General features: G+C 43.1%; 2 protein-coding genes across 10 annotated transcripts; both read left to right on the forward strand.

Annotated features, from left to right (window-relative positions):
• Positions 1 to 45: 45 nt before the first annotated feature.
• On the forward strand, positions 46 to 17317 carry LOC117741101 (protein KIAA0100-like). Of its 8 annotated transcripts, none has more exons than XM_034547837.1 (40): positions 46 to 488; positions 688 to 893; positions 1063 to 1189; positions 1378 to 1427; positions 1646 to 1787; positions 1870 to 1988; positions 2116 to 2176; positions 2250 to 2433; positions 3371 to 3494; positions 3586 to 3710; positions 3815 to 3882; positions 4008 to 4144; positions 4386 to 4504; positions 4908 to 5101; positions 5219 to 5516; positions 6000 to 6205; positions 6286 to 7336; positions 7477 to 7668; positions 7777 to 7979; positions 8199 to 8317; positions 8394 to 8617; positions 8727 to 8917; positions 9278 to 9377; positions 9474 to 9673; positions 9761 to 10058; positions 10133 to 10290; positions 10558 to 10764; positions 11184 to 11283; positions 11391 to 11573; positions 11727 to 11848; positions 11956 to 12111; positions 12192 to 12313; positions 12397 to 12577; positions 12886 to 12972; positions 13843 to 13953; positions 14038 to 14173; positions 14456 to 14580; positions 14675 to 14776; positions 15444 to 15578; positions 15861 to 17317. In XM_034547837.1, exons 2-40 carry the CDS (start codon positions 823 to 825, stop codon positions 16044 to 16046), a joined length of 6714 nt encoding a protein of 2237 aa, XP_034403728.1. In that variant the 5' UTR covers positions 46 to 488; positions 688 to 822; the 3' UTR covers positions 16047 to 17317. The 8 variants fall into 8 exon arrangements, with proteins under 8 accessions (XP_034403728.1, XP_034403726.1, XP_034403729.1 ...); XM_034547835.1 differs by having other exon boundaries at positions 761 to 893; XM_034547838.1 differs by having other exon boundaries at positions 764 to 893.
• Positions 17318 to 17432: 115 nt separating this feature from the next.
• Positions 17433 to 22260, forward strand: rskra (ribosomal protein S6 kinase related a). 2 transcript variants are annotated; one of them, XM_034547845.1, is made up of 12 exons: positions 17433 to 17573; positions 18738 to 18980; positions 19062 to 19145; positions 19227 to 19295; positions 19713 to 19782; positions 20157 to 20264; positions 20440 to 20480; positions 20564 to 20591; positions 20780 to 20869; positions 21159 to 21247; positions 21336 to 21446; positions 21526 to 22260. In XM_034547845.1, the coding sequence occupies exons 1-12, from the start codon at positions 17544 to 17546 to the stop codon at positions 21793 to 21795; spliced, it is 1233 nt and encodes a 410-aa protein (XP_034403736.1). In that variant the 5' UTR covers positions 17433 to 17543; the 3' UTR covers positions 21796 to 22260. The 2 variants fall into 2 exon arrangements, with proteins under 2 accessions (XP_034403736.1, XP_034403737.1); XM_034547846.1 differs by having other exon boundaries at positions 21628 to 22260.
• Positions 22261 to 24120: the final 1860 nt, after the last annotated feature.

Raw genomic sequence — 24120 nt, forward strand, 5'->3', positions numbered from 1 at the left:
ACTGTGTCTCATCTGTGTATGAAGTGGGGGTGGCCTGCGTTATGACCCTTTACGTTTGAGTGCATGACACAGTCAAAGATTAATATGAGCTTGAACAGCCTTCTGCTGGCGCTGCTCCAGCTCCTCTCCCACTCGCCCAAGAGCTGCCAGCTGAGCGGGGCGGACCAGCACCGAGCAGAGTTACCGGTCAGATGACACTTCCCCTCGTAGCACGAACACGGTGCCATGAAGGCGTCCCGGTAAGTGACTCGTTCTCCGGGGCCGACGGGAGCGAGGACGTGTCTCCAGTTCCACCGAAACGAACGCCCAGTTCGAGAGTCCGCCGCTAGCTAAGAGTAGCTGCATAGCGTTAGCCTGCTAACACACATTCGCTCGTGCTTCCCGGATGACGCGGCGACGAACGCCTTCACACGACTTCGTCTTCGTGTTACTTTGAGCCGACGCGTTTGTTTTGCCGCGGGTGGCTCGTTGCCGAGGACTAAGTGCAGGTAACTAGTGCGCGCACACACACACACACACGGTGTTGAGTGATGACGTGAAGCTACGTGCTACTTCGTGTTCGCACTGTGAGGCGCTACTGTTGGCTGAAGGAACGCGAGTAACGGTCATTAATCTGCAGAGCAAATGTTGCATCGGTACGTCACAGTGAACGACAAGTGATTGATTTATTGTTTTGTTTTTTTAAAGCAACCGTTCACACGACTCTCGCACCTGCATGTCAGGTGCGTGCAACTGAAGTGCCTCTCTTCCTCTTTGACAGCAGCTGATGGAAGAAGAGCCAGACTCTGGTCCGAGATTTGGGTGTGAACAACTCGGGACACCATGTCTCTCTTGCTGATGTCCTTCCTGCTCATTCTTCTGCTCGGGATTGTGTTGTTATGTCTCGTTTTTAGGTAAGAATTGTTATACAGCGTGCTTTTGGTTGCACATTATATTCTACAAGGCAACCTTTAATGATAGGATTTAACCCAGATGTTTCTTGATTTAACTTTGATTTATGAACAATTTATTTACAAAATCAAAAATGCATGTTCTTGTTTTTTTTCTTTCTTCTTCTTCTAGGTGGCTCATATGCACCCTGGCTGTGCGATTCTTCCAGACTGCACTGAATGCGGATCTGAAGATCAAATCAGTCGGGCTGTTTTCTGTTCAAGGAGTTAGTATCCAGTTTCACCCCCAGCATACTGTGGTGAGACACACTGTGTTTACATGACATTTATGTAATGAGCTCATTCAAGGCGACCACTCCCATTTCAGAGGCTCATGTTTGGTTCGTAATGGGCAGAACACATGTTGTGTTGTTTGTCACCTGTCCCGAATTATATCAAGGATACTTTTTGACTCACCGTACAATAACAGTGACTCTCTTTATGACAGGAAATTGACAGAATATGGATTTCGAGTAAACTTCTAAACCAGGATTTGCCGTGAGTTGTCCCATTTTTTTCATTTATTTTTTGTTCGTTTGAGATGAAATCTTTCAGCAAATCAGTTTTAGATTTGAAATCCTCATATATATATATATATATATATATATATATATATATATATATATATATATATATATATATATATATATATATATATATATATGAAATGATGTAACTGTGTTATTTGAGACAACTGCTGCATGTTTGTGTTTCAGGAGGTACCTGGCGTTGTGTGTTGGCGAAACCAGAGTCAGGTTCGACTTGCAAGCACCACTCCAACCTTTGGCGAAGAAGAGCCATGGAAAAAAGTCTGGGAAGATTTCAGTCAGCCCCTCAACGCTATGCTTTCTGTCACAAGTATGGAGCCTCACTAAAGGGCCATCTTCTGATAAACATATTTGTAGTCAGCCTCTCACTTCTCGTGGTCTTGTGTTTTCAGCTGCTGTCGTTCCACGTCAGCTCCATCAATGTGATGGTCCTGAACCTGGCATTGTCAGAGTCTCTGTGGCACATGACAGTTACAGGCATCACATTGTTACTAGACCACCAGAGTCAAAAGTAACTGCGCCATTCACACTCTGTCTGTTATTTCTTTCGACCGATGATCTCATTTAATTATTACGTTTAATAGAAAAGAAAGAAGGATCAACTTATAATGTTATGAACTTTTTAACTTGCATTACAGGTTGGCGTGGGACTTCTCAGTCGGGCAGCTAAGCAGTAAAGTGCTTAAAAGCAGTGAGTTGGTAAGTTCTTGTATTTCCCCTGAAATAGAAACTTGTGACTGGGTTTGAGTGACTAACATGCTTTCCACTGTAGGATATATGTTTGGCTGAAGTGGCCCTGAGCCTGCTGCTGTCTGGAGATGTGAGCCTCCCGGAGATGAAGCCAGGTTGTCTGTCCCTCAATGTGAGGACACTTATAGCAGAGCTCCACGAGGGACTATTTCTTAGCCAACTCCTGCTGCCCCCTTCTCCAAAAAAGAGCAACCAGGAAGCACCTGGTGAGAAAACGCAAAGTATAATCTCTGAAATGCCATAAAGTTGTGATGAGAATAATTTAACAAATGAGCTTGGCAATGACCGATCATTCTTGGGGTGTTCATGTTAGGTCTGGAATGCTAGTTGATTGTACGAATAGGGAAGCATGTCAACTTGTATATTCAGCACATATACAGCTATTAGCTGCAGTTGTCCTTTATTGCCAAAGAATTATAACTATGATGGCACTTCTAGTTGTTTTCCATCAGTGAGCTTCTGCTTATTCTAAAACACATGGATGTCTACTGTTGTTCTGCTAAAACACCAAGGTCACATCCTAGAGCTGTATTGATTCTGTAGGTGCTTGAAATGTCCACGTGCTGAATGATGTATGAATCAACCTTGACCTACCCAGAAAATAAAGCGATAGTTTAAAAAAGTAAGAAAACATTGGTAAAACACGTATTTAGTGGGTATTTTTCTCAGTATTTCTTGATGTACCTGGTGGTCTTATGAGGTTTTCATTCACTGACTGAAACATTTCAGAAATGTATTTTTAAAACTAGAATCTCAGCACAGACGGTTGACGGTTTTGCCGATGTAAATGCACACTAAAAACTGGAAAGGGGAAGGATATGACACATTAACTCACTCTGGTAATCGTTCATGCCAAACACATTTTGGGATCATCAGAGAGCTAAAAAATGTGCTATCGAGTAGGTCTCGAAAATATGCATCATGCAACAAATATCAGCTGGCATATAGACAAAGTCAAAACATTTACTTGTAATCAACATGTGATTGTATTAATTTCATGCTGTTTGTAGAGGCTTACTTTTTGTTCTTTCGACCATTTAAAATATTATTTAGCTGTGGCAGACTCGACATTTGTGGTTGGATCACTATTAAATCACACATACTATTGTGATTTTAATAGTATTGGTACCTGTTTCCCTTCAGAGTGTGAAAACACTGTGTTCATCCAGACTGAGGCGGTGGAGCGGTTTCATCGGCTGGTTCCCCACAAGGTCAACATGGAATGTGACAATACAAATGTGACCTTGTCAATGCACAGCCAGAAAAGGTGAGTCAACATTTTACCATCGATTGCATATAGTTGTTGTTTTGCACAATTGGATTCCCTGTGGAATAACCTATTAATTGAACCGTCACAGACACCTGAACTGGACTCTGAAATCTTTAAAAGTCTGCTATGGACGTGATGATGAGCAGCTTCCTCTTCAAAGCTTCACACCTGAGCTGAACTTTCCCCAGTGCAGCCTGGAGCTCCTTCTCGAGGGTTAGTGGACAGCTGGGTGACGCAACGCAATGCCGAGAGAGTTGGATGAAGGAGAAAGCTACGAATAACACATTCTGAAATGTTCTTTTTGTTTTAACTGACAGATGGACTTCTCCTTTCACAAAGTAGGCAAAGAATCCTTTGTGTGAACACGCTGAAGACAACCCTGCAGGTGGGGAAGATACTTGATAGGCACATTACAAGAGCAAAGATTCTTTAAATTGTAACTCTTTTTTAATTTTTTTTAATTTTTTTACATTATTTTAACATTGTCTCTTGATATTTTTCGACATTTAGATTACGTCAGTTGACATCTCAGGGTCATTCACAATCAACACTTGCATCATCCACTACCGTCACCAGGAGTTCTCCCATTGGCTACATCTATTTCCATGGGAACAGCTAATCCACAGGAAGGCAGCACATCGAAAAAGGCAAGTTGCAAAATCGATCGTTTAATGGCTCCGGTTAGGGAGATTATAACCAGACATGCTCAGTGACGGCATCTAAATGTTTTCTGGAATGATTGGATCTGTGTTCAGTTACAATAATCTAATATTTTTTTACTGTTTTCTCTTTCTTATTCATGTTTGTGTTCGCGCATCACTCCATGCTCCATGGCGTAATTGTGTTGTGTAGTCCATTACATTATTTGCCCACCCTCCTTTTCCTCAGGCGCCTCCCTCACCTGGATGCTCCCGTGATGATCACCTCCACCGTGTCCAACGTTAACGTATCTGTTCAGCTGGGGGACACAACGCCGTTTGCTCTCGGCTTCCTCTCTGCTAGTGCAGGTACTGTCGGTCTTTCACATGCCGTCACATGATGTTGCTTCTGCTAAGCAAAATGAGGGCATTATTGCGTTAATGTATAACCTCAACACCCTATCGTAAGCAACAGCGCTTAATGTTATTACTTTCCATCGTCTTAAAGTCCTGTTCTTTTGTTACATTCAGTAAATCTTCGTGGGTTTTATTCTGTAGGTAACTGGTTGGGTCAGTCTTTTTCCAAACCTGCCAAACTTGATAAGATATAAGATAAGGTCTGTTCTTAGGGTGCCCTTTAAATGTTACACATTAACTTGTGCTCCTTTTATATCAATGTTAACTTTTAGGGACTAGACTGCTGCAATTTATATAACGAGTATATTTCCTCAAAACACTTTTTTGTGTTGACGTTCACTTCCTGTGTCTGTAGAACTGCAGCATCTTCTCGACATTAAAGTTGACACCGAGAGCACGGAGTCCCAGAATGTGCACCGGCGTGTCTCACTGTCCCTGGACAACTTCTGGTGGAGAGTGGGTCAGGGGTCTCATATCCAACAAGCACCCCATCCTCCTGGTAAACATGTGTGGGGAGAAGCGCTAATTTTAGACACGCTCAGTCTTCAGGTAGGAGCAGAAAAGATGACAAAGTTTTTATTGATTTCATTTTCACATGTATTGCTTTTGTTTTTGATTTATTTGTATACTCAAATGCTAATGTTACTTCTAATCTCATCCCTCCAGGCGAGTTTCAACCGAGCCCGCATGGAGTCGAGTAACAGGAATCCGAGTTTGAGTGTGGAGTCCAGCCTGAAAGGGCTTCAAGTGGAGCTCTCGGAGACCTGTGCACTGTGTCTGTCTCGGCTGCTGTCCCTCATCTGTGGTCCTCACAACTCTGGGCCACAGCTGTCAGATGTGGCTTCAGTGTCTCCCTCTAGTGATGATGTTGTTCCACCCATCCCCTCCTCGCAGTGCCAGCTGCTGTTTAAACTGGATTGTTGTCTGGAGGATGTCAATGTGTTCACACTGTCTAATCTAGCAGGTAAGTTATTACAGAATATGTAAGAGTGTTGCATGGCTGAGAGCCGTAAATCACTATATATTATATAGTAATGAATATATTTATAGTGCGCTCATAGTCGTTTTAGTCTATAGGGACTACAAGGACCAAAAAGACTTCTGTGTAGCTCAAACAATTTAGTGCCGAACAGTACTTGTTCTAATGCAACAGTTAACATTTATTTGTGTTTTGTACTCTTTCTTTAACAAAACAAGCTATTTTAAGACCCAACCTTGGGCTTTATGAAATTATGATTAGCATATTTCACTATTTTCTGGCATTTGAGAGGGAAAACAATCAAGAAAAAGATTTTTACAAATTTTTGAGGTAGCCCATGAAGGAACAGATCTTGCTCTTACGAAGTCCTTATTGCATCATTATCATCTTTATTCATCCTACACAAAACAGTCTGCTCTTCAGTCTATCAAACACCTTTTATCTTTTATTTCCCTTGTTTATCTTTAGGGGCCGTGTCTTTGCGGATGGACACTGTTGAAGTCCACAGCTCAGCAGAAAGGTCCACGGTGTCTCTTCAAAGCATTAGCTTGTCGGCGATCAAAGCACTCACGGATAACATGGAGTCATGTTGCCCCGCCTCCCAAACCCCCAATCCTCTGCTCAAACTCACCAAGATAGCCTTTTCTTACTTCATCACCACCCACACCTTGCAGGTATACAGATCTCCATCAGTGTTATTTCTCTGGATGGACTGAATCTCTGTGTCAATATTCATATTGTGTGTCTCAATCAGGTTCAATGTGAAGAGGAACTCACTGTCGAGTGGACGCCACCCGACCACATGGTCTTATACCAGCACATGACTGAAGCGCAGGCTTGCTGGCGTATGCTTTGTGGAGAGAGGGGAGAGGATAGTCCAGTCAAACCCACGGAGAGTGAAATCCTTTCTGGCCCGAGTAGAGGGCTGTGTGTGTGCGTTGAACTGGGCTGCACTCGTTTGACAGCCCATGTGAGTGAACAAAACTACATTCTCCTGCAAAATGAAGCCCTCAAAGTCACCAAACAAGCTGGTTCCATGCATATATGTTGTCCCTCCGTGATCCTCAACTTGGATGGCAACGACATTGTCACCTTCAAAAGTGTAGATGTTGACACGCACACCGAGCTGACTGAGATGCAGCCGCACAGAGACACGTTCCCCTTCCTCACCTCTCCTCACAACTGTGTCTGGGTCCTCACTTGCCCCTCTCTGGCTATTGAGTTCCCCTACCAGTACAACTTCTCAAACACCTTTGACATGGCCATTAATGTGCAGAAGTGGCTGAAGACTCTTCATCGCTCCCCTAACCAAGCCGCCACCGTCCAACGTCTGCCTCCTGACCTTGTGTTGAAAATCAGCCAGTTCTCCTTTGTCTTCCTGGACGACACATTTGAAATCAAGCTGCGAGACAACTACGAGCTAATGAAGGATGAGAGTAAGGAAAGTGCAAAGCGTCTTCAGCTTCTGGACAAGAAGGTTGCAGATCTGCGCAAGCAGCATGGAGAACTTCTCCCTGCCAGAAAGATTGAAGAGCTGTATAGTTCACTGGAGAAAAAGCACATTGAGATCTACATCCAGCGCTCACGCCGGCTCTACGCCAACACACCCATGAGGAAGTCCCTGATTACCTGGACTGTGTCTGACTTGGAGCTCGTAGCCCTGGCTGATCAGTGTCTTCATGGGCCAGAGATGGTTAGAGAGCAGCTGAGGGACATAGACAGGATCAGTCCCTTCCCCAGGGATGGACTCCCTCTGGTGGTCCAGTGGTGCCGTGCTGTCAAGTTTAAACTGGCTGCTTTTTTGGGTAAGTTGATACAAATATGCAGATATGAGGTGGGATTTAGATGAAACTCAATTGGAGATGGCGTGTTATTAAAGGCCTCGCGGTTTTAGCTTACTTGAACAAAAATCTTTCATGCGTCTTCTCTCTTTCCGCTGTGCCAGTGAGAATTCGGGATTACCCTCGCTACCTGTTTGAGATCCGGGACTGGGAGCTGTCAGGGCGTCTGATTGGGACAGAGCAGGATGGACAGGCCAGGGCTCATCGCAAAGAAATTGTCCCACTTGGTCCGCCATGGGGAGATGTGACGGTCCACAGGAATATGCCACCACTCAAGTTCTACTATGATTTAAAATGTGAGTTATGGGAATTATGCTGTCAGCATGCTATTTTCCAAGCAATTGTTAGATAATGAGTTGCAGTGTTTGAAAGAGTAACCCTCACTGAATATTCTCTTCATGCAGCGAACATCTCTCTGTACACCATTGTGTGGGGGCCATGTTGGGACCCTGCCTGGACTTTGATTGGCCAAGCTGTTGACCTGCTGACCAAACCCACAGTTGATCCCTCCCCTCTGCTGGCCTGGTGGGACAAAAGTCGTCTACTTCTGCATGGGCGCTGGGTTATGGACATTGACCAGGCCAATCTTCATCAGCTGGCTACAGAGGTAAACGAATGTACACCTAAAAACTGTTGTGAATCTACGCAAAAACAGGTTCAGCAAAGTTGTGTTCATGACGACATCCTTTCAATCAGTCGACATTTCCACTGTGTGTCACTGAATGTATATTTCATGGTACATGCATGTTTATGTAACTGAGCTATGTGATGCAGAATAAAATGTATCACCTTTTCTCATACAATGATGAACCTTGCATTCTTACAGGACCCTTACAACACTACAGAAAACCTGCATTGGGAGTGGAATAAGCTGAACTTTGACTGGAACCCAGGCCAGTTTGTTTATAAAGGAGATTTGGATGTAAATGTCAGGACGGCATCAAAGTAAGTGGAGGCATTAGTGGTGAAGCTTTTGAACTTTTATGCAATCCGTATTACAAGTCCCCTTTTTCCATACTAGGTATGATGATATCTGTTTTTTACACCTGCCCAACCTGTGTATGACCCTTGACCTCCAATGGCTTTGCCATGGCAATCCCCATGACCACTACGCCGTAATGCTCTGCTGTGCGGAGAACGTTGCAGATGTGACCTCAGGACAACCTCATGACTCCTACAGAGCCTTTCGCTCGGAGAACCTCAACCTCTCCATCACCATGGACCTTAACCAGCACTGTGGAACAGGTACATGCAACTATGTTAGATATTCTGTCGAGCCAAGCTAGGCCCTTTGCTCTTCAAAGCCAGTGTCTTATAGTATTTTGCTGTGAACTATATACTTCTTTCTTTGTAGAATCCTCCCAGCCGAGAATTCTGCTGTATAGCAGCACTTTGCGCTGGATGCAGAACTTTTGGGCCACATGGACGGGTGTCTCTCGCCCGATCTGCAGAGGCAAGCTCTTCCACAGCCTCAGGCCTATCCGCAAGAAGCTGGGTCAGCACTACAAACAGATGTCCTACACAGCTGCCTTTCCACAACTACAAGTAAGTGTTTCTCTAGTCTGCCTCCCAGCAACAGTGCACCAACAATCTGCTTGCTTTTACCGTGAAATCAGTTGGTGTTGTCCCAAATATAAAAGTTCAATATTTTGGGCCTTTGAAGCTTTGGTGAAAAATATTAGCCTATATTGAAAGCTTGGGCTGCATTTCGGACAACGCTATCCGTCTGAGGATAACTCATAATTGTTGTTGATGAATAATGTGGAAATACTATTCCTTATGTCATATGCTATTTGCTATTTTTGGGGTAATGCATATGTATATAAGAAGTTGATGCATTTGAATAATTTTGGACCATGATCACTACGGTCTGACAGATAATTTATCAATTCCACTCCTTTTCAGGTGCATTACTGGGCCTCATTCGCCCAACAGAGAGGTGTCCAAGTGGAGTGCAACAAGGGCCATGTCTTCACTCGAGGAGCACAGAGACTTATTCCACAGGGTACACGTGTTAACATACCATTCAAGAAAAACAGTATTCATACATGTGTATTATTTTATATTAATTTGTGTGTGTGTTTTTATATCTATTTCTCAGCTGGCACTGTGATGAGGAGGCTGATCTCTGAATGGAATGTGACCCAGATGGTTAGTGAGCTATCTCAGGAGACGGTTCACCTGATGGCCTCCACCTGGGATGAGACAGCCGACCACCAGATCAACGCACAGGTGAAGAAGACTCACCTGCTCAGCCTGTCCTCCCTGAGCTACCAGCGACAGAGCAACCGCATGGAGGAGGTAAAAGCCCAGAGGTGGCTGCACTACAAGCCTGTTCTTCACTGTCGCTGAATTCGTCATCAAGCTCTTTTTGTTTATTTCTGACAGGAGGTGAACCAGAAGGATGAGACTAATGCCTCTTACACACACAAACTGCGCCTGGTGGACCTACGTGCTTCCTGGACCACCCCTAACAGGAACATAGCCTTCGGGCTGTACGACGGTTACAAAAAGGCGTCTGTGCTGAAGAGAAATCTTTCTACTGAAGCCTTAAAGGGTCTGAGGATCGACACACAGCCGCACACCAAGAAGCTCAAACGCTCTCCTTCTAACTACTCTCCCACCACAGCCCCCACCACACCAGTTATGCCCACTGTCAATCGAGCAGAAAAAAGTCTAAATGAAGGTAAGGAAATGGCTTGAAAAAGTAAAAGACGAAAGCAGAGTCTGTTAACAAACCTCTTTTTTCAATTTGTTTAGGAACGTCGATGCTCCAGAAACTGATTGAGGAAACAGACAAGTTTGTGGTGTTTTCAGAGGAGGATTCAGGTGTCAGCGACCAGCTGTGTGGCATCGCAGCCTGTCAGACGGATGATGTCTTTAACCGCAACTGGTTTATTGAGTTGGTCAACTGTCAGGTAGCTGCCTGTATTTACTCCAGTTTGTTTGTTTTCCATCTTATTGAAGATGATGTACACTCCTCATGGAATGACCAAATCCATCAGTAGTGGCTGCAGCATATTGTAAGACAAGGGCTGAAAACGCTGTTTCAAAACTCAAAAAATATGTTCTTTGATATTGAAAAGCGTTTGTTTTTTCCTAATTGATATTTTCTCCGAAAAGCTGGTTGAATGTTGGTCGATCTTGCCCGATGTGTTGTTATTCAGTTTCTTTGCTTTTCCCAGATGATGCTGCGCGGCACAGAGACTGCCGGCTGTGTGCTGGTGTCTGCAGCAAAGGCTCAGCTGCTTCAGTGTGAGCACCACCCAGCCTGGTACAACGACACCCTGAAGCAGAAGACCACCTGGACCTGTCTGCTGGATGGGATGCAGTACTTTGCCACCATGGAGCCCAACCCATCTGAGCAAGAGGACCGGCAGTTGTGGCTGGAGGTAAGCACAGCTCTGTAGTTACAGTCTTAAAGACCTGGATGAGACAAAGAATGTCATTAGAAAAGCACAAATCAGCACAGTCTGAAAGAACTGTATGTGTATACATACAGTTTTTTTTAGTCTTTTTTTATTTCAGTGGTAGAATTAATAATGTTATTTCCTTCTTACAGTTGTTAAACTAGGGATTCAAAGTTTTCAGCTTGTAAGCAATGCCTTATCAAAGGATGGACAGTTTCTGTATTATGCCATGATTTCAGATGGTAAATAAATGCATGTCTTGTTATGTTATTTCATTTTATGGTATAATACCTGGTTTAAAAATGAAGAAAACTTAATATTAATCTACAACAAACAACCAAGGCTTTACAGTAACTCATCTGTGTGGAGTTTTGCTTCTTCTGATGCTATGTTGTGTTTAGGTGAAAAACATAGAGGAGCACAGGCAGCGTAACCTAGACTCGGTGCTGGAGCTGATGGAGAGCGGCCAGGCTGTGGGAGGAATGGTGAGCACCACTACAGGTAAGTTACTTCTCAAACACAGGACCGTTCTTCCTTACCTCGTGGTAAAATGTATGCATTGCAGGACACTGACCACAGACTCCATTTTCCCTTATCTGTGTCTGTAGACTGGAACCAGCCAGCCCAGGTGAACGAGTCTCAGCAGGTTCAGCGAATCATTTCACGCTGTAGCTGTCGGATGCATTACATCAGTTACAGTCACGACATCAACCCAGAGGTGGCCACACAGATCAAACCACCAGAGCTGAGGAATAGCCACGAGAAGGAGGACCTTCTGAAAAAACAGGCTGGTATGTCGGAACACCTCACTGTGCGCCTTTACCCTGCAAGGAATAATGCATGATCTGGGTTCTTGTCAAATGTTTTTCATTAACAATGTCAGGGCGGAGGATATAATATTACTAAATCACGATTAAAGAGTTTTATTATGTTGATTTTAACAGGGGCAGTGGACACCTTCACCCTCATTCACCACGATCTTGAGATATCAACTAACCCTGTTCAGTACGCTATGATCCTGGACATTGTCAACAACCTGCTGTTGCACGTGGAGCCCAGACGCAAGGTAGGCTGGAGCATCGGGATGATCCCAATGTATAAAACATTTCGTGAGTCCTTAGTGATGTTTCCTCCTGACTCATGGTGTGTTTTGTTAATCTTCTGGACATGTAGGAACACAGTGAGAAAAAGCAGCGTGTGCGTTTCCAGCTGGAAATCTCCAGTAACCCTGAGGAGCAGCGCAGCAGCATCTTGCACCTCCAGGAGGCCGTCAGGCAGCACCTTGCCCTGATTAGACGTCTTGAGAAACAGATTTACTCCAACATCAGGGTGAGTCACATCGTGCTTTACTCCTTAAATTGCAATTGAGAGTTCATCTGGAAAAAAAAGGTAATTTATTTAAATTGCAGGCACAATCTGAAGAGCTGAACGGGGATGACCTGATGGAGGTCAACACAAGACTGCAAAACCAGCTAAATCAAGAGAAGAACGACATGCAGATGAAGAGTGAAGAGCTCAACATTCTCATCAGGTCTCACATGCGTACTCATTCATGTAAAATACTCACAAGATATGTCACACAGGTCAAAAAAATTGTTTTCTCTTGTCTTTCAGGTGTTTTAAGGACTTTCAGCTGCAACGGACAAACAAGCTGGAGCTGCGTAAGCCCCCAGAGGATGTGAGTGTGGTGAGGAGAACAGAGATCTACTTTGCCCAGGCCCGCTGGTGTTTGACTGAAGAGGACGGTCAGCTTGGCATTGCTGAGTTGGAGCTGCAGAGATTTATGTACAGTAAGGTAAGCACTGCCGACGGGACAGCAGAATGGCTTCTTATCAGTCGTCCAGGGTTGAAACCTGACATCCCCCCCATCCGTCTCCTCTCATATCCCTTTTTTACTACTTGCACTTCAAAAACAACATTCCCTCTGCCTCTGTCTGTAGCTTTTTATTTACCCTTTTTATAGCCTTCTGTATTTGAAGAATCACCCTAGGATCACATTTGCACTACAATGTCTTATGATATTTTACTCCTCACACTAATCATTGATAATGCATCACTGCTGGATGGTGAATGTTGATGAGTGTGAATTTTTTCTTACCTCAGCTAAACAAATCTGATGACACGGCCGAGCATCTGTTGGAGTTGGGGTGGTTCACAATGAACAACCTCCTGCCCAATGCATCATACAAGGTGTGTTTCTCTCTCATTATTCAGATTAATACATTTTAGCCTTTATGGCAGGGTTGGTAATCTTCAAAAGTATTTTTATTATTCTTGTTGAAATTCTTATTACATCCTGACAGCAATGAATAAATTAAAAAAACAAATCCAGTGGCTGTCACAGGGCTGTATAATAAGCCCATGCATTAATTTCTCTTTTCTGGCGTCTTCCACAAGCTGCTAGCCCGACAGATGAGAACACTAACAATAGCCATGTTTGTTGTTTACATGTTATGATCATTTGGGGGAGTGGCTTTTGAAAGGGTCCTGAAGGCACAGGCTATCTATCAGTGTCTCCGGCTTTAGCACCTTTTTAGATCTAGTGCTGCTCGATGCTTTAATTGGAAAAGAGTTGGGAGTTTTTCGGGATGGATAAATTTTTTAAATCTTGTGTGTTAGTTTCTTCTAGATTACCAATCCTGCTTTAATTATGCAACAAAATGTATGGACATCAGTGACAAACATCCTTTTAATGCTGTAATGTATTTCTAAAAAGCCTACATGATGCGATATTTATGACTCTGCCTGGTTTCCTCTGTGCAGCGTGTGAGGGTATGTACAGTGCTCGTACAGTGACAAGACTTGACGTCTGTGTTGACTCCATCTTCAGACTTTCATATTCAGTGTTGCATGTACACTCAAGGCTTCCTTGATGCATGTGTGAACAAGGACTCATTACAAGTTATGTTAACCTGGTGGTGGTGTCCATACATACTGTGTTCATTATATCATCAATAACGTGTGCTGTTAAGTCAAACTGACCTCAAAGGAGGATTTTCACACAAAATCTGACTCAAGCTTTCATTTGTTATGTCGCATTAACTCCCTTTTGTTTTCTAGGTTGTACTTCGACCTCAGAGTAACTGCCAGTCAGGACGCCAGTTTGCTTTGCGTATCTTCAGTAAAGTGCGCCCCCCAGTGGGAGGAATCTCGGTTAAGGAGCACTTTGAGGTGAAGCATTTATCATGCACATGCAGCCACATTCACGGAAACATCTGGGGTGTGTTTTATTTGAACGATTGTTTACATCATCAGGTGAACGTGGTGCCTCTCACCATCCAGCTGATGTACCAGTTCTTCAAAAGGATGATGGGATTTTTCTTCCCAGGGAGAAATGTTGAAGAGGAAGAGGTCACTGATGAAGAAGACAAGTTCCGATTGGTTACTACAGGTATGTCATTGTCAACAGTGGCAATATGACAGCAGGCGGCTGAGTAGCACTCAGTCTGCAGTCTCTCTGTGGGGTCACCAGCCTGTAAAATATGCCAACTAACTGATTCATAATGGTTTCCATTTTCGCGTTACTGTGTTATGTCAGCCCTCTGAGCTATTAAAAGGCTCTGTCATGTTGGATATGACCTTGAGGGGTGTGTGAGAGGGACTCACTGGGAGTATGAGGTGTAGGGTGCAGAGTCATCCAGAGGCCACAGTGCTGATGCAATCTGTGTCACAGGTATCGCTGTCAAGCCTCGGCAGTCATCAGAGGACACCATGGGTGCTATGGGCCCCAGCAAAGGTGTCACCCAGGGGCTGAACCGCACTGCGGGGGTCAGGAGGTCATTCAGGAAACCGCCAGAGGTATTTCTGCTTTCTGATTATTGGTGCTCAGATCTCAAAATACAAGAACATTTAGAAATATAATTGCATATGTTTTATGATTTCCTCCCACCAGCATCCTGTTGATGACATTGATAAGATGAAGGAGCGAGCTGCTATGAACAACTCCTTCATCTACGTCAAGATTCCCCAAGTGCCCCTCTGTGTCAGCTATAAGGTAACAGCTGTTACTGAGACACACTGACTGTTATTATTATTTCAATCCCTGATCATTTTTGATAATCAACGTGAATAGAAATAAGACTGAAAATGACTTAAGTACATCTTGACCTTAAAACAGCTAAGGTCATCCAGACAAAACTAATTCTAAATGTGGAAAATCATAATGTTCATGGCTTCCTGGCACTTTATTAACTTTAAGATTTTGGATTTGCAGGAAAACTAAAGATTTAAAGTAAATAAGATTTAAAGGTCACTTTTTTTTGCTAAAAAAAATATGTTGGTGTGCTATAAATAATATTTAGACTAAGAGTAGAAAAAGAGATGAGAATCCAAAGTGAAACATGGTTCACTCTCATTGTAGTCGTCCCAGCAGCAAAAGAACCTCTGATGAACCAACTGTACATGAAGCAGCAGACAGACACAGTTAGCAACTAGCTGGAGAACGCAGTGGAACATTTAGCAGCTAATAAGCTGGACATTACCCTCAAGTGTTGGTGGAGACCAAAAACCGAGCTAAAAGTTAGTGACTATCAGACTAACAGTGTAGTCATCAGGTAGACACAAACACAACTCCAAATGAATGATAATGTTGTAGGTTTAATGAACTTGTATTGGATGTTAAAAAAAATACGTTTGGTTCTATTTGAATCCCACTGATTCAGGGAGAAAAGAGTAGTGTGGACTGGAAGGACCTGAACCTGGTTCTGCCCTGTTTGGAGTACCATAACAATACCTGGACATGGCTCGACTTTGCGATGGCTGTGAAAAGGGACAGCCGGAAAGCTCTTGTAGCTCAGGTACACAACATGTGACTCCCCTCCTTATCGAATGGCACTTGAAACTCACTTCCGCTGTGTGACTATGATCTGTTGTTAACTAACAACAGATCATAGTCACACAGCTGCAATTTTGAATTTTCCTTTAAGTTTAGACTGTGCTTATTGTTTAAATGTATTTAGCCTTATCAAAAATGTCTCGCAGCAAAAACAACATACATTTGCCCCGGCATTGAAAAGTTCTGTTTTTATGAACTTGTTTTTCTTTTCTTTCTTTTTTTTTTTTTTATCTACACTGCTCAGATGATAAAGGAGAAGCTGCGCCTGAAGCCGGCTTCAGGCTCCGAGCTGCGGGGGAAGGCGTCTGAAGGAAAGTCGGACAACAGCCAGCAGCAGCAGGAGGAAGATGAGAAGGCTCGCCTCCTTATCGGCCTCAGCACCGCGGACAAGAGCTCCGGCAAGAAGAGCATCTTCAGTCGCCGCAAATGAAGCAGCAAAGACTCGCTCCTCCAAGTAGAAGGATGATCCCCAGCTGCAGCCGCAGCCACACTCCCACTCCCTCGCTACGAGGATCAGGGAAAACTGCCTCTTCGGGGTCAGAATATCAGTCTGGCTTTGTGAATTGAAAAGGAAAAAGCAGACGGTCGAGCATTTCAAATTGTTTATGGAGATATCTCACTGTATCATATGAGCCTGCTGAACTTTAATGTAATGTTGTTGTTTTTTTTTGCCAAAAAGCTCCACTGGGAACTCAAACCGGTCTCTCTTAAGAACGGTACCTTGTGTCTCAATGAGGTAACCTGTATAAATACAGGTTAAATTAACAAGACACAAAAAAAAAGAGCTCCAGGAATTACCAGGGTGCCATTTAGACCAAATGCATATTATTATCTTCTTTATCTGTGTTCCATTAATTATTCACCCTGCATTTCATACACAAAATAATGACCACTTGCGGTACATTGAATGTCGCAAGAAAGATCTACAGTGTGTAGCGAGCACTAGATCTACAGTGTGTAGCGAGCACTAGATCTACAGTGTGTAGCGAGCACTAGATCTACAGTGTGTAGCGAGCACTAGATCTACAGTGTGTAGCGAGCACTAGATCTACAGTGTGTAGCGAGCACTTCACTGTTACCGTTTTTGCTGCATTCTACAAATGCAAGACTGAGAGCGCCTTCTCCTGCTGGCTCAGGAACACTGTATTTCTGCCTAAATAAGTAGGACTCAACTGGAAGCACATGCAATGCTGTCCGCTGTAACAAAATATATATCAGTATATGTTTTACTAATGAAAGGCATTGTAAATGGCTGTATGAGTGTCACTCGTGACAGGAAGGCCTTGTCCCGTAAATGACCACCACATATTTTCCATTTGACCTGTAAATGCCTGTGCGTCCCTCTGCTCTACTGTACCTCACCCCAGTGCAATACATCAACAAGAGAGCAGCAAGAACATGCAATGTGTTGGACAATGTCACGCTTGGCATTGTGGCAAAAGAAAATATGTTGCAGCTCATGAGTGTATGTTTTGTAATTTTATTACTAAAGCACTTTTTATGCAAAGTATTTTGATATTTTTGTAACCTCGTTTCCGTTTCAAATGTATTGCGGATATGTTGCGCTAAGCTTATTGTTTCTGAAGAAGAAGAAGAAGAAGGAAAAAAATGCCCCGAACATTTCAATTAAACGGATCATATCGCAAAAGCAGATGTATTCACAGCGCTTATTGTTCCTGTCAATAAAACGCGTCTCTCGTCTCGCAGCGGTGTTCCGGGTGTGTTCAGTGCGCCGGTGTGACTTGGTGAACCGGGTTCACACTGATTGATCATGGGTCTGACAGCCGGAACTGGAGCGGAATGGAGCGGGGACACTTTTTAACACAACAACACTTTGGCACGCGCACCGGAGCCGCTGAGATGGAGCGGAGAGCAGCACGCGAGAGGAAGAGCCGACCGTTCCGTGTGTGATACGTGTGGCTCACGCATGGGCAGCGACGCCAGTAGAACGAGGACGGTGAGTCGGTCCCATTTGATTTCGATGCTGATGTCACGGAGGATGTTGATGAGCTGCAGTAATATAATAAAGTCATATAACGACATGCGAAGAAGATGTGCGCGTGTGACGGAATATAGATTGACCTTGTGAGTTGGATGTTTTTGTTTCGTGAACAATGTGTAGAATCAATCTTTCTCTGGGTTTTTAGAAGTAAAGGCAGTTAACTATCTATTTTTAAATGCAACACGCTGGATCGAAGTGGAGTCAAAAATAGAGGTATTGATTAGTTGCACGAGCTTGAGAGACAATAGAACAACAACTCCAGCACAGTTTTGTTCAATCAAAATATGAAGCTTCTGCAGTTTTATTTTCTATTCTGTATTCGTGTAGCTAATGAAAGTATGGTAAAGTATTGTAAAAGACATAACATCTGCCTCGTGGGACTACGGATGAAAAATAGCCTCTTGGCTAACTGGCACATTTACAGAAATGTTTATATTAATGTGCACTGTTCCTTATCAAATAAACAAATATAAAAAAAATATTTTTTTAAAAGACACCGTGAGTCGTATTTTTTGTTATTAGATCTTTGAACAAAACTGCCAAAGCTAGAAATAATATTTAGAGTAAATTGTTGATTACATGATATTGGCCAAGGCAATATGGATGTCTCTTATGAAATCATCCCTGTAAAATATATATATTTATTTAACATGGCCCTTCAGGTTAAACTATAGTGTTATAATTTGAATTGTAAGTTACCACAATAATTTGTTTGCAGTATAGCTTTACTGTTTTGATGTTTTATGATAGGCCTAAAACAGCTTTACTGTGATTGTGCTTTACATTATAACTGCTCTACAGCTAATTGTGGTTTACAATATGATTTTGTAAATATGCTTTGGAACATGATACTGTTTTTGGGTTTTACAGTACTATCCTGTAATTTTAGCAGTACACTTACGTGCATTAACATGTAGCTGCATTTGGGTTGTTTTAATCTTTAACACTGCATCATTTTACTGGATTGATAACTTTAGCTGTGAAATTATTGGAAATTAAACGTTTACCTTAAAAGATTATTATGAAGTAGCATCAATTTAAACTACTTGATACTAATGTTCTTAATTACTTTCAACCCTTTATCACAATGAAAATAATCAAATAAATATTTTATCACAGAGAGAAGGACCACCTGCTCAGCGTCGACTCAGTCATGGGTTCCTCTCAAACGTGGGGCTCTCCATCAATCAGAGACTCGCACACTCGGCTGTGTTTTCTCGGCCTGTGGGACCGGACGGCGGGCCGCCCGTCCCCAAACTCCTCCGGCCTCCAGAGGACATAGAGACGACTCCTCCAGCTGCCATCTCGGTCTTTCTGCCTGAGTTCCCACAGCGTAAACTTCCTGGACGAGACCATTTCCAGGTACCCCAACACGAGAATGTCCAACAGAATGAAAAAAGCAGGTATTGGAAACAAAATTGAACTGTGCTTCTATGCTCACAGATCCTGGGATTCATAGCCAAAGGCTCATATGGACCCATCTTGAAAGTGAAGGACATTTTCAAAGAGAAGACCTACGCTGTTAAGGTTAGTCCAACTGTAATAATCAGTACTACAATAACAATATGGAAAATACTTTTTTGTGTCATCATTGTCATTGTTGCACAGGTTCTACCAAAGTCAGATATTTTGAAGCATGGAGTGCTGGAGCAGTCAAAAGAAGAAGTCATCATTCAGGTATGGTTTTGGAAGAAAGTACCAGTTGGTGGAGGTACTGTTGCTTTACTGTTCTTATATTTATTCATTTTTAAATGCCAAATATGTGCTGGCAAATATAAGGTTACGCTGTTTGTTTTTGAATCATATACGGTTGTAAATTATATATTGTTGTTGGTTTGTTAAAACAATCAAACTAAGGACATTACTTTGTCAACAGTACGGCTACTCGGAGTATGAGTTGGACGGGATATCGCTGCTAAAAGTGATGTTTTACTTGCAGTTAAAGAAAGAGCAACATGTTTGAATGATGTCTGAATGATTCAGTATATTTGTGTCCTAACTCTTTTATACAATACATCATCTGGATTATAGGATCATCTCTCAATGTTGAATTCACTCATAATCTGTGTGTGTGTGTTGACTGTTGAATTGCAGCGGCAGCTCAAACACCCATTCATCCACAATCTGCAGGACTGCTGGCAGACGCAGCACCATCTCTTCATTAGTGAGTCAATAAGCATAAACAATGGCACAGTTCAACCCTCAACCTTCTCGTATCCTCTTTATGTTCCCCCTCCTCCCATTCCGCTCCCATAGAACACAGAGAAGTTACGTTGTTGTACGTACAACTGCTGGCTACAGCTGCACTGCCTGCATGCCTTTTCCAGTTTATACCAACCTTGATCATACATTAATTTCTATACATCCAACGGTGTGTTAAAAGATGTAACTCAGCTAACAGGAGACTGACAAGACAGATGCATGTGTGGAACTGACTCAATTCAACCCTTACTTCTGCCTATTCCTCCAGTGTGATGAGCAAAATGGTCTATTTGTGTGTGTGTGTGTGTGTGTGTGTGTGTGTCTCGTACTCTGCAGTGTGCGACTACTGCAGCACTGGAGATTTGTACACTTACTGGTTACTGAAGGGCCGGTTTGGGGAGGATAAGGTCCGGCTCTTTGCTGCAGAGCTGGGCAGTGCGCTGGGTAAGTGTTCATTAGCAGACGTTGATCATTAAGAGTTCATCATATTGACCTTTAGCATTGACCTGTATTGACACATACATCATGCTTGAGTTAAAAAGGTATTTTAAACATGGAGCATCTTGTATTTATGTGATATATATTCTCATTTGATGTCTTTTGTTTGTTCTTTTTTTAGGATTTCTTCATGACTTAGGCATAGTGCATAGAGATATAAAGGTATGATTGATTTTATATGTAATGTAGTTTATCCATATATGTATTCATGGATTACTGTGATAATAATTGTACCTTTTTTTCAGATGGAGAACATTCTTTTAAGTGATCAAGGTAATGCACGTCCATATTTTAAAAAAACTTTTGGCCTGTAAAACGTTAGGGTAGTTATTAAATAAAAAACGTTTTTAATCCTCAGAGTAGAAACTGGTTTCATGCATATGGACAAATAACAAAAGAGGGACAAATTAGACGCAGCAGACAACATGAGAGAGTTTCAGCGTATATTTTCAATGATTCAGGTCACCTTCGCCTGTCTGATTTTGGACTCTCCCGGCGGCTGAAACGAGGAGGAAGAGCGTTTACGATATGTGGGACCATCCAATACATGGGTGAGATTTTGGTCTCATTTCATCTCTCATACAGATAGTGGCTGTTTGAGGTATACGGTACGCTGAACATTGGTTGACTGCATTAGAGCAACATTTGAGCCGCACCTGCGTTTCACTCCCATTGGATTCAGTTGACCCAGTTATGAATATCAAGCACCTGAGATGGACTTTTTGTTTTGTTTGTCTCAATTTTGTGTTGCATATCTGTTTAATTGACCCCTTTTCATCTTTTCATCTTTCACCTTGAGGTTATTTCTTTCATAATTGTTTTCCCGTTTTGTCTGAACAGCCCCTGAAGTTTTAAGTGGGGGTCCGTACAACCACGCAGCTGACTGGTGGTCTTTTGGCATTATGTTGTTCTCACTGGTGACAGGAGAGGTGAGGGCACATACATGTAATATTACTGTCGCTCTCAATGTGTTACTGTGTTACCTGTCTGAGGGCTTTTGAACTTTGTACTTTGCAGTTTCCGTTACCAGCGGAGTCGGACCACAGCACGATGTTGAACAAGGTCACATATTTCCCTTACGTCCTACCTGAGACCTTCAGCTCCTCTCTGATCTTACTGCTCACTGAGGTTTGTAAATGTGATTCTCCTCTCTAACATGCCCACTGGGATCCATCCCCCTTAAGGAAATATCATATCCTGTTTACAGCTTTTGTGCAAGAATCCAGTGAAGCGGCTTCGTAACCTGGAGTGTTTCAAGATGCGGGCTTTCTTTCGTGGCACTTCTTTTGATTCTCTCCTCCTTCAAAAGATGCCTGTTGACGTCATCCTGGAACTCAGGACTCAACCTGATTGGGCAGCCAAAGCAATGAGAGGCCTTTCATTGGACTATTTTCATAACTTTGACTGCAATACAATCCTATATTCTCCCACTGAGCAGTCTCCTATTGACCAACATGGACCTGAGCACGGCTGCTGAGCCGAATTGTAAAGCACCAGCCTGAAATGTGTTTATGAAGAAGCTGATTGGAAATGAGAAATAATTATCCACCTCTTGTACTTGCTTTTAGATTTGACATTTGTTTCATTAAGAGTTTCTTCACTGAGTTTAGTTGAAGTTAATTTAAATACTCATATAAGCGTGAATTGTGTTTTCCTTAAAAAGTTTAAAAGTTAGAAATATGAAAGGTCATAGCACCCCTCTCCTGAAAGAGCTGAATATTTTTCTGGTATTTTACGGTTTCTGTAGCTGAAAATATGAAGGAGGAGAAGAAGTTTCAAGAAATGTACTGAAGGAATAAAAAAACAAGTTGATTAAAGATTTGAAGCATTCCAACTAAATATACATTTGCAGTTGACATTGTTCTCTGATCCCTTTTAAAAAAGGAGTGATGCTAAAAAAGGGTGTTGAATGCTGAATACATTGTAAAGTCCCTTGTGACGAATCTGTGATTTGTGATATTGGGTTATAGCAATAAAATTGACTTGATAAGTTTGTGTGATACAGTCGAAGGTTCCTGAACACCTTATGAGTGGATGTTGTGGTGACATTGTTTGCTCAAGAATGAACTTTTAGTCTCAAAGTCAGTTGCAAATTAGATACAGAAGCTGAATTGCAGTTCAAATATGCAGTTCACATGACGACTTGTCACTTCCTGCAGACATTCTCTGAGAAAAGTTACATGAAGTCTAATTTAAGAAGAATATGGGCAAGAGTATGAACATAATTACATTACATTACATTACATTTAGCTGACGCTTTTATCCAAAGCGACTTACAATAAGTGCATTAAACCATGACTCAGAACAACAAGAATCAAGCAAGTACAATTTCTTCAATAAAGTTAAACTACAAAGTGCTATCAGTAAGAGACATTTAAGTGCTACCAAAGTGCTACTACAGCGCTACCTTCCCTATTCAAGGTATAGTCGAAAAATATGTGTTTTTAGTTTGCGACGGAAGGTGTAGAGACTTTCTGCTGTCCTGATGTCAATGGGGAGCTCGTTCCACCAATGAGGAGCCAGCACAGCAAACAGTCGTGATTTTGTTGAGTGTTTAGCTCAAAGTGAAGGAGCTACAAGCCGATTGGCAGAAGCCGAGCGAAGTGAACGAGCTGGGGTGTGAGGTTAGACCATGTCCTGAATGTAGACCGGACCCGATCTGTTCGCAGCACGGTACGCAAGTACCAATGTTTTGAAGCGGATGAAAGCGGCCACCGGTAACCAGTGAAGGTCGCGGAGGAGCGGAGTAGTATGGGTACATTTCGGGAGGTTGAAGACCAGTCGAGCAGCTGCATTCTGGATGAGCTGCAGCGGTCGAATGGCATTAGCAGGTAGACCTGCCTGGAGGGAGTTGCAGTAGTCTAGCCGTGAGACGACCAGAACCTGTGCCACCTTCTGAGTGAGAAGGGGTCGTATTCTCCTGATGTTGTACAGCATGTACCAACAGGAGCGTGTTATTGCGGTAATGTTGGCAGTCAGGGAGAGTTGACTGTCGAGTGTCACACCGAGGTTCCTGGCAGTCGGAGTCGGAACCAGCACTGAGTTGTTGAAGTTAATAGTCAGGTCGTGGGTGGGAGAGCCTTTTCCTGGAAGGAAGAGAAGTTCAGTCTTGTCTGGGTTAATTTTCAGGTGGTAAGCGGACATCAACTGAGAGATGTCAGTCAGACAGGCAGAGAGTCGTGCTGTTACCTGTGTTTCAGATTGGGGAAACGAGAGGATCAATTGGGTGTCGTCAGCATAGCTGTGGTAGGAGAAGCCATGCGAACGAATGACAGAGCCGAGAGAGTTGGTGTACAGAGAGAAGAGAAGAGGACCAAGGACTGAGCCCTGGGGGACCCCAGTAGTTAGAGGACAAGGCTCAGACACAGATCCTCTCCAGGTTACCCGGTAAGTGCGGTCGGTGAGGTAGGATGAGAAGAGTGAAAGCGCGGTGCCTGAGATACCAGGTCCTGGAGGGAGGACATGAGGATCTGGTGGTTCACTGTGTCAAAGGCAGCGGAAAGGTCTAGAAGGATAAGGACAGATGAGAGAGAGGCTGCTCTAGCAGTGTGAAGCTGCTCAGAGAGAGCAAGGAGGGCAGTCTCTGTTGAGTGGCCTGCCTTGAATCCAGACTGGTGGGGGTCTAGAAGGTTGTTACTGTGGAGATAGGAGGAGACTAGGTTAAAGATAGCTCGCTCTAGAGTTTTGGAAAGGAAGGGGAGGAGAGAGACGGGTCTGTAGTTGTTGACTTCAGACGGGTCGAGAGTGGGTTTCTTCAGGAGAGGGTTGACTCTTGCCTCCTTCAGAGAGTTAGGGAAACAGT

Source organism: Cyclopterus lumpus, chromosome 13 (assembly GCF_009769545.1).
Source record: "Cyclopterus lumpus isolate fCycLum1 chromosome 13, fCycLum1.pri, whole genome shotgun sequence".
NCBI lineage: Eukaryota > Metazoa > Chordata > Actinopteri > Perciformes > Cyclopteridae > Cyclopterus > Cyclopterus lumpus.

What these genes read in the sequence shown, in the direction of transcription:
- LOC117741101 (XM_034547837.1), top strand. Translation starts at nt 823, where the DNA reads ATGTCTCTCTTGCTGATGTCCTTCCTGCTCATTCTTCTGCTCGGGATT. An exon ending in GTTCCGATTGGTTACTACAG is followed by an intron (nt 14,174 to 14,455) that starts GTATGTCATTGT and finishes TCTGTGTCACAG; the next exon opens with GTATCGCTGTCAAGCCTCGG. An exon ending in CATTCAGGAAACCGCCAGAG is followed by an intron (nt 14,581 to 14,674) that starts GTATTTCTGCTT and finishes TCCTCCCACCAG; the next exon opens with CATCCTGTTGATGACATTGA.
- rskra (XM_034547845.1), top strand. Translation starts at nt 17,544, where the DNA reads ATGGGCAGCGACGCCAGTAGAACGAGGACG. An exon ending in AGAAGACCTACGCTGTTAAG is followed by an intron (nt 19,146 to 19,226) that starts GTTAGTCCAACT and finishes ATTGTTGCACAG; the next exon opens with GTTCTACCAAAGTCAGATAT. An exon ending in TGGGACCATCCAATACATGG is followed by an intron (nt 20,870 to 21,158) that starts GTGAGATTTTGG and finishes TTGTCTGAACAG; the next exon opens with CCCCTGAAGTTTTAAGTGGG.